At 39.1% G+C, this 10143-nt stretch overlaps 2 protein-coding genes across 2 annotated transcripts in view; both read right to left on the bottom strand.

Annotated features, from left to right (window-relative positions):
• MAB21L3 (mab-21 like 3) overlaps positions 1-5676 on the bottom strand; it is a 79123-nt gene extending 73447 nt beyond the window's left edge. Inside the window, exon 1 of the mRNA XM_044675531.1 lies at positions 5592-5676. Coding sequence (XP_044531466.1) covers positions 5592-5676 — 85 coding nt within the window. The remainder of the gene's footprint in view (positions 1-5591) is intronic.
• SLC22A15 (solute carrier family 22 member 15) overlaps positions 5636-10143 on the bottom strand; it is an 89618-nt gene continuing 85110 nt past the window's right edge. The window contains exons 10-11 of the mRNA XM_044675530.1: positions 6772-6960; positions 5636-5866 (exon numbers count right to left, since the gene is read on the bottom strand). Of these exons, the coding sequence (XP_044531465.1) occupies positions 5780-5866; positions 6772-6960 (276 nt within the window). The 3' untranslated portion in view covers positions 5636-5779. The remainder of the gene's footprint in view (positions 5867-6771; positions 6961-10143) is intronic.

Raw genomic sequence — 10143 nt, 5'->3', positions numbered from 1 at the left:
TGGAAGATTGGTAAGGGTGGGCAATGGGGGTCAAGTGACTTGCCCAGGGTCACACAGCTGGGAAGTGTCTGAGGCCGGGTTTGAACCTAGGACCTCCTGTCTCTAGGCCTGACTCTCACTCCACTGAGCTACCCAGCTGCCCCCTAGACCATGCATTTTTAAATACTGAAATAATGCATTATCATAAGAAAATGAGATCTCTAGCCCAGAGACAATTTTTATGACCCTGATGATATCAGGGCTATAGCAACCATTTCAAAGAACCACTAGATATGTTTTGGTAGATATCTGTTGTTTATGCTTAATAATATTTGCCCCCAGGGCCACGCCTCTGCAAGAGAGCCTTCCATGACCTATTTTCCCCATTAAAAAAAATTTATATGATGTTTAGAGTGATCTCAACTTTTCCCATCTGCTTTAGATCTTCCATAGAACCTGCCCACAGATGTTCAACTGTTTTCCTCTCTTTCAGTCCAGTCCTGAGCATAGAATGAATAAGTTAATAGGGCAGGGCAGTGGGAGAGTACAAGCTTCCATTAAATAACTACTATCTGACAGACACAGTCCTGAGTGTTTATCTTATTTGATCCTTACAACAACCCTATGGTTATTATTGTGACATCATTATCCTCATTTTACAGTCAAGGAAACTGAGGCAGAGGTAAATGTCTTACCTGGGTTAACACAACTAGTGTGTGAGGTTAGATTTGAATTATGGATTTCCTATCTCAAGAGCAAGTGCTCTACTTTTGCATCTTCTTAGTGTAGTGAAAAAAGAGCCTTGGATTCTGGGGGTTTAGAAACCCTGAGCTCTATTCCTGACTTTGCCATGAGGTAGTTATTCAACTTTTCTAACCCTCTTTTTGTTTTTTCACCTAATTCTGGAGTTAGAAGCCCAAGGTTTGAATTTCCATTGGGCTTCTTAATTCCACATCAGCGTAAGTTTTTATTACTATGAAAGAACACCAACAATTATGTTTTCAAATGATTTTTATTTTTTCTTGGGAGTGGTGAAGACAAAATTTTTGGTGCAATCTTGTCTTGCTCTGTACCTCAACTCTGACCAAGCTCTGACAAAGCCCACATCCCAAAAGGCACCAGTACACCGTCCTGACAAATAAGGCCAAAATGGTTCAACATTCTGGGATCCTTCATTAAATGAGCAAAGAATAACAAAATTGAATTCATCTGTTAAAGCTTCCTCAGTCCTTTGTACTCTTCCAATATAAAAATAAATGATTAAATGAGGTATACCTGTGGAGGGATGACAAGTTAAGAGTAAAATTACAAGTGATCTGGCCACAGCAACAAAAATATCAATTATGTGTTCAGTAAGAATAGAATGCTATCCCCCCAAATCTCAGTTAATTAGGCCAGTCTAAGGATCATGATCCTTATGACCCTCATGATTGGGTGATGTTTATTTTATTTTATTTTTTAAACCCTTACCTTCCATCTTGGAATCAATACTGTATATTGGTTCCAAAGCAGAAGAGTGGTAAGGGCTAGGCAATGGGGGTCAAGTGACTTGCCCAGGATCACACAGGAAGTGTCTCAGGTCACATTTGAACCCAGGACCTCCCATCTCTGGGAATGACTCTCAATCTACTGAGCTACCCAGCTGCTCCCTTGGGTAATATTTATTGATATCAACTGTGGCCAGTCTCTCATTTAATACTGCGGAATGCCTGCTTTGCTGAAGAATGATCAAATGAGGCTTCCCAACTGAGAGTCATCTCTCCCCCTTCAAAATCTTGATTGCTCCTTCGCCCATCTCATTGATCTTTGTGTATACAAAGGCCATCATTTTAGTATACACACCATTTGTGTATACAAAACATCATTTGTGTCCCCCATGCTAGTACAGTGGTTTACACGTAGTAGTCACTCAATGAATATTTACTAAATTGAGTGGAACAGAAATGCCCCAACACACTGGAGGCTGTATGGGCAGAAGGTTCTTCCAGGGATAAACTATTATCTTCCCAATTGGGAAATGTCCCTTCAACAGACTTTTGTGTTCTGGACAAACTGTTTATGACCCTTCTGCCTAGGGAACGCTGGGATACTTGAAATTTTTTTATTGTTGCTTTTCAGGAGAAATGAGAACTTATTTTGGACATGCAACCAGAAAAAAATGTGCTTCACACCAATGACTGCAAGTAGGCACAACACTGACTGAACAAAAGGAATCTTTAGTTTACCGTGAAAGCAACCACATATATCTGTGGGTACTTTTGTATGCAGAATCATCCTTAAAGTCAATATTCCTCAAAAATTAGTTAATGGAATAGATATTCATATGAAGGACTCCGAGGAGAAAGATGGAAGAGATAGCAGCACTGCTCTGGGGTAAAATACTTTTTTTACTCAGCAGCAGCTCCCTGGCAAGTGAGTGATATAAGCACTGTGATTATGTCCCTGAGGTTTATGGGAAAATGGCATCCTTTATGGATAGTGGAGCCTCAGGTCTAGGACCACAAAAACCTCCATAAAAATACTGCCCCCACTGAGATCGGACCATTACAAAGCAGCATAGGCTCATTCTTGAAGGCTCTTCTCCTCCCAATGACATAAGAATCTTGGTTAGATTTCTCCAAGTCCCAAACAAATCTCATGGGATTCCCTAATTCAGGAATTTGAGCCAGGATTACCCAAGGCAACTATATAGTAGCAGGGGCTAAGAAAATGAAAAAGACCCTAAGAATAACCATGGTTCCTTCTTTTAGAAATTCGAGATAGAGATGGGAGCAAATTTTCAGTTTGTCACTGGCCTAGACTTAACAACCACCATAGCTATAGCCATTTTGGGCAAAGTGAGAAGAGAAATGGTCCCAAATAACTTAATATAGAATTGGCAATATTAACAAAAATATATAAAAAGGTATAAGAAAAATTAAGAACTGTAACTTAATTTTATGCAACTTAAACATAGTCATGTTGATAGAATGAAGCAAGAGATGTGAGTCTGAGGTCCAGAAGGGCTGAGTTTGGGGGACAGGGATTTAAAAAAAATTTTTTTTGGGGGGGGTTAACTAGGTAGCTCAGTGGATTGAGAGCCAGGCCTAGAGACTGGAGGTCCTAGGTTCAAATCTGGCCTCAGACACTTCCTAGCTGTGTGACCCTGGGCAAGTCACTTAACCCCCATTGCCTAGCCCTTACCACTCTTCTGCCTTGGAGCCAATACACAGTATTGACTCCAAGACGGAAGGTAAGGGTTTATTTTTTTTTTAAATTTAAAAAAACTTTCTGTCTTACAGACTCCTTTGGAAGGGTAGTAAAGCCTATGGGGCCCTTCTCAAAATCATGTTGTTGTTTTCTTTAATAATTTATTTGTTTGTTGGTTGCATCAAAATTCCCAGATGTCTCCCTTCCTCCCTTCCCTCCTTATACTAGAGGAGGCATCACTTTAAAAAAAAAGTATATATAAACTGTGTCTTTCATGTTTCTATTTATCAAGTCTTTCTGGAGGTGGACACTCATGAGTTTATTCCACAGAATCATGTTTTTAAATGTATAAAATAAAAAAACATGATAACAAAAGACACCAAATATACAGAAATGAAGATGTAATTTACTTCTCATTTCAGTTCAGTGATCCCCTGAAATTTTCCCAAGAACAGAACCTCTCTTCTAGGATTTCTCCAGGGATCAGCAGGACACAGTGAATGGAAAGCAAGATTGTTGGGGATTCCTGTCATCCTCCTATGAAATGTTCTAGCTATGCTATTGTTTTCACAGAAAACAATGGAATCTTCTCTTCCAGGAAAGCCATCCAACTCAACACTGTATGTGCCAGAGTTTACACATAACGTCTTTCAAGGTGTGCTAGAGAAAACAATCTTTACAAGTCAACTTTGATATTTTCCAAAGGAAAGTATTCAGGGAACTCTGTACCATTCACGTTGGCTCCTGAAGCAGCAGCAGGAGCAGCAGCACCACCTATGTCCCAGGGATTTCCAATGAACTTCTAATGCAATCTGGCAAAGAACTATGGGAAGCAGAAGTCAGGGAGGTAATGTCTGAGCTCATCAATTAGCAATATAGAATAAGGTCAAAACAAACCAACAGCCAGCTGACAGAGATCATATGCTCTCTGCCTAAAAGCTAGAAGCATCCATTCCTTTTAGGTACTCCCCTTCATGGAGAATCAGGCTCTACTCCTTAATTCCCTTTATGCATCCTTTTTGGGGGCCTTTATTCCAAACAAGATCCTTCAGCTGCTCCAGAAATCATTCCATTGAATCAGAAAGATCTGGGGGGCTGGAAAAGACATTGGAGATATTCCTTCAGAAGAGAAGTGTCAATCATGTGGTCCATGAGCCCTGGTCCCCCAACACTCCTAAGGGTAGCTCTGGCCAGATTAAAATGCAACTGGGGGGCAGTTAAGTGGTTTAGTGGATTGAGAGCCATGCCTAGAGATGGGAAGTCCTGGGTTCAAATCTGACATCAGATACTTTCTAGCTCTGCAGTCTTGGGCAAGTCACTTAACCTCCACTGCTTGGCCCTTACTGCTCTTCTGCCTTAAAACCAACACTTAGTGTTGATTCTAAGATGGAAGGTGAACGTTTTAAAAAAGGATAATTGGGAAATATTTGACTAAAAAAATTAAAATTGAATAGAACTTACATATTGTTAATATATGGGTTTCTACGTCAATATGCAGCTCTTAGAGATCTTTGTACATAGTTTAGTGGATTTCCTTTCTATTTGAGTGGACATCATTGCTCTACAGGTCCAGTCTCCTCATTTGGCAAATCAGAAAACTGAATTGCTGAAACATTAAATGGCTTATCTAGGGTAATGTAGCAGAGATGTGAAAGAGGTATATGATTCCCTCATCAGTGGGAGCCAAACCACTAAAACTTCAGAAAGCTTCCTTGAGTGGGTTAATTTTTATTTATCTCACATCTCTCAGATTAAAGGCACGTGTAGCTAAGGTAAATCTTTAACAAGAGTTCTTAATCTTTTTTGGCATGGACCCCTTTGGCAGTCTGGTGAAACCTACAGACCCTTTCTCAGAATCATGTCTTATGGTTGACTTTCACAATTGAAGGAAACGCAAACTTTCATTTAGAGGTTAATGAAATTAGACATAATTTTTTTTCCCTTTCAGTTTCATAGAGGCCCTGAAATCTGCCCAAAGACTTAGGGGGATCCATGAACCCCAAGATAAGAACCCCTGATCTATAGGGTTAGAACTCAGCTAGAAGCTCAAAATTTGAGCCTTACCATTAAAAAAATCATGAGCTTTTCAGGCAAATCATTTCCTCTCCTGGCACCTTTACCGCTGATCTCTAGTGAAAATGGAAACACTTATCTGCCTGACAAGGAAGGAGTGCTAATAAGAATAAACATTAAATACTGTTCAATATTAAATAACAATAAGGATGTACCCATTAGCCTATCAAAATGATAAGAAAAATTCATACTTCTGCCTTTAGGCAGAAAGATATTCCTAAGACTCAACTTCTTGAAATATGTCCTTCGTCATTTAGGAACACAGATTGATGCTCTTTGGCCAGCGAGTCACACATGTGAGCTAATCTCAAGTTCGAGAAAAGTGTGGGATGTTTTTCCAATGAGAATACCAGAATCTTCCTTGCTGTGGGAATGTCTCTCATATATCTCTTCAAAGGAGATTTCAGAGTCGAGAAGAGCACTGTCTACCTTCATCCTACTGCTGTTTACTGCTCTTTTCTGGGTTCACTATGAAATCTGTCTGAAGCCGGAGGCATGAAAGATGGTTTGAGGACTATGGAAAAGAACTTGATTCTCCTCATTTGATCATCTGAGTCTCTTCATCAGCATCATAGAACTCTTCTTCATAACTTTCACTGTCAACTGGGCTCTCCTTGTCTTCAGACTGAAACAGGGGGAGAAAAAAGATAATAAGAAAGTCATGGGATGGAGTTTCAAAAATAAAAACCAATATCCAAGGCATCCATTAAATAAATAGGTCTAATATTATCCTCTATCCCTTATTGCAGGAATTAACCTTTGAAATGCCTTGAGAAAGCTAACAAATCATCCGTTATCTTTACTTCACAGAAAATCTGTAGCTTTTAGGGTCCAAATAGTGTTTCTAAAACATCTATTTCAGTTATACGTAATGTGGTTCAAGAATCCTTCTTTTTAAACTGAGAGGATATCCCTTGATTGGGATATGATGGTGATGGAATACTATTGTGCAATAAGGAATGAAGAACAGAATGATTTCAGAAAGAAACAGAAGAAAACTACATGAACTGATGCAGAATAAGATAAGCAGAACTGGGGGAACATTATACACAGTAACTGAAATATTGTGGGATGATCAAGTGGTCTTTGCTACTAATAACTACTAACAGCAATACAATGATCCAGGACAATTCTGAGGGATTTATGAAAAAGAATGCTCTCCACGTCCAGAGAAAGAACTGTTGGAGTAGAAATGCAGAAGAAAAGATATGACTTATCATGTGTTTATCTGGGTATATGATTTGGAGTTTTGCTTTTACAAGATCACTCTCTTACAAAAATGAATAATATGGAAACAGGTTTTGAGTGATAATATATGTATAACCCAGTGGAATTGCTTGTCAACTCCAGAAAGGGGGAGGGCAGAGGGGAGGGAGACAATACGAGTCATGTAACTTTGGAAAACTTATGTGTACATTTGTTACTGGAATAAAATAAAGATAAACATTTTTAAAAAAGAATCCTTCCTTTTTCAGTCTACATTTGCATCTAAGAGGTGGATCTGAATGAGTAAGAAAAATGTTGCTATACCAGTGTGTGATCCAGTACTTGCAGAGATAATGCTTCATCTCCCAGCCTCCGATATGAATACACCTGGAGATCAGATAGTGTTTCCAGTAAAGGTCTGTTTAGGGTTTCTGGCAACAATAGACTGAGGAGCCCAGAGGACAAGCCAGCCACCCCAAATACGATGAAAGGTAAAGACCACTGCACATATTTCTGTAACAAGAAAGAAGAAACCCAGGGTCAATTTCTTTTCCTAGCTATTACTGAACAGTACCATTCATTTATTTCATTCTTCTCCACCACGATACTGTTTATGAGAACCTTTTTGGCCCTCATGGGAAGCATCAATCATGGGTAAATTACTTAAGTCTTCCTTGAGCATCTAGAGGTATTATTTAATGAGAAAGATGATGTGGGTGCAATCAGTGAGGAGCAGGAGGTTGCTCAGTGCATACTAGTAGTGTGGAAGATGAGAACATTCTGTTATACCTGTGTGCAGACCACCTGAATCTGTGCTAGGGATGGATGCCTAAGTCTAAACTGTGTCAGGTACAAAATAGGAACTTAAGTAATTATTAATGCTGGCTATTGTGATAAGGCACCAACTTAACCCAACAATTCACCATAACCATTTCCGGCCACAGCCACACCTCCAACACAGCCTCTGACATTCCACACTAGCTAGGCAGAATTTCATCATAGCCCTAAGCCTAGGAAGGACACAGGAAGTAAAGTATGATATTAAGAAATGGATGAGGCCAGAAAAAAGGAACTGGAAACAACTTGTATTTAAAAAATGGCTACCAGTAGGTACTTCAGCTCTTAAAATATTCTGTGGGGGGAAAAGTTTTAAAAGAAATGTTTCAAAAGTCAAAAAGGAGGGGGCAGCTGGGTAGCTCAGTGGATTGAGAGTCAGACCCTGAGATGGGCGGTCCTGGTTTCAAATCTGGCCTCATACACTTCCTAGCTATGTGATCCTGGGCAAGTCACACATTGCCTAGCCCTTACCACTCTTCTGCCTTGGAACCAATACACAGTATTGATTCCAAAATGGAAGGTAAGGGTTTTAAAAAAAAAGTCAAAAAGGACTTTTTCATTGTATCGCTGATGGGCATTTCTGATAAACAGACTAAATCTCCCTTATGCGAGGACCTGGAACGCTTTATGACTTTGTTGGTTTTGTCTTCCAGAATTAACATCAATGGGTCCCCATAGATATAACTGTTATGACCTAGGACCTCCATTCTGAGGACCTCTTTTGATACTTTCTCATTTGAAGGATCACCATCAGCAAAAGCCAAAAAAAAAAAAAAATCTCCTTCATCCTTACTCAGCAGACACATCTCCATACGTATATACACTAAGTGCCTTGAGCCATGAGATTGTGTGAATTTTATTTGACCAGATAAAGAGAAAAGGTGTTACAAGTATTTTCTTTCACCTGAAGTCAAAAGGAATAAACAGAAATACATGGATAGATATTAAAATATTCTAGGATATCCGTCCAAAGAGAAAGACACTGTTAATCAACAAGTAGTCAGCTAGTGCCTGTTCTAGCTCAAAGAACAGAACATGGTATTTTGTGTTAACTTTGTATATATAGATATTTACTTATTTGTGTACACGAGGTGCTCCCCTATCCCCAATAAGGCTAAAAATGAATGCCTTTCTGTAATGAATTGAATAATGATTCCTTTATAAGAAGGAACAAAACATGAAGGAATCTATAATAAAGAAAAATATGATAAATGAGATGATTCTTGTACTATGTTTTTCTGTATTTGTTAATGCTCCCCTTTTGAGCTGTTTGTTTTTCAAGCATTTTTTGTGGCAGAAAGAATAAACGGCTACCTTATACCTGATGTCCATGTTGTATACTGAATATATATTTTCCCTCTCCAAAACTCTAAGACCTTTTGTCTTAGAATCAATACTGTATATTGGTTCCAACGCAGAAGAATGTCTAGGCAAGAGAGGTTAAGCAACTTGTCCAGGGTCACACAGATAGGAAGTATCTGAGGCCAGAGTTAAACCCTGAACCTCCTATCCCTAGGTCTGGCTTCCAGTCTACTGAGCCATCTGGCTGTCCCCTGAATACATTTTTCTAAAAAGGAAAAACGCCAGATATTAAACACACTTAAATTCTGTTATAGAGGTTTTTACTAGAGAGAAACTTTACTAGAGAGAAAAAGAGAGAGACACAGACAGAGAGACAAAGACAGAGACACAGACAGAGAGAGATACAGAGAGAAAGAGAGAGAGAAACAGAGAGAGAGAAACAGAAAGACAGAGAGAGAAACAGAGAGAGAGACAGAGAGAGAGACAGAGATAGAGACGGTGAGAGAAGAGAAAGTCTACTGGTCTCTTTTGAGTCAGGAATAGCCTAGCTTCAGGATGAACAGAGCCTTTTATGTCTGAGGGTCCCCTAGGCTTTAAGTCAAAACTTGGAGAGTCAGCATGGTACAGAAAACTCAGTCTCAGATTTGGAGTCAGAAAGATTTGGGTTCAAATAATGCCTCAAATATTTAACAGATATGTGACCCTGAGCACTTAATATTTCTGGGCCTCAGTTTCCTCATCTATAAAATGAGAAGGTATAGATTCATTGCCCTCTAAGATTCTTTCCAGCTCTAAATCTTTAATCTTGTGTACTCAGAGAAAGATTGACATAAAACTGTAGTAACCGAAAGGTGTTCTACCTTTTCACTACATGTCCAAACTAGGGAGTGGTTCAAAGAGGCTATTTTTAGGATTAACTGAATTCATAGGACTCAAATAATCAAACAGTACTCAGTTAGTAACACTAGGATATGTACTGAGGCATAGTATTTCTAGACTTCCTGCCATAAATCCCTTGGTTAGAAAAAAAAAAAATTGCAGGTGGGTAAGAAAAGAACAGGCTCTGACATGAAATCATAGTTGTTTTAAGAGTTTAAAGGGATCTAAAAGTTTTAGTCTAACTTCTTCATTATGGCTTAGAAATTTGGAGATGTGACGGCAAGGCTATGATCTCACTTCTACTTGCCCTAGCTGAACTGACATTCAGGTCCACGAGAACAGGAAAACCTTTTGGTTCATTTCATCCAAATCCCCAAGAATGTTTCCCTATCAAATTCAGGTCATAAATAACCAGAATTTGGAACTGGAAAATAAAATTCCTCAACCAACCTCCATATTTTAGAGCTGAGATCTAGAGACTTGTTCAATGTCATGAAGTTAGTGAATGGTAGAAAATGGGATGGACTCTGGGTTTCCAGATTCTCAACTTAGATCTCTCCTCTCTAATAGGCTGCCTTTTGTCCTTATATAGATAACAAGAGGCAAATAAGGATTCTAGGGCTAATAAGAGACAAGAAGAGTTCATCACCTTTAAAACAATCCTGGTCACATAGGATA

The sequence above is a fragment of the Gracilinanus agilis genome, chromosome 4, assembly GCF_016433145.1.
Source record: "Gracilinanus agilis isolate LMUSP501 chromosome 4, AgileGrace, whole genome shotgun sequence".
NCBI classification, from domain to species: Eukaryota; Metazoa; Chordata; class Mammalia; order Didelphimorphia; family Didelphidae; genus Gracilinanus; species Gracilinanus agilis.
The sequence above is the reverse complement of the archived record's forward strand: the minus strand, read 5'-3'. Positions and strand labels throughout refer to the sequence as shown.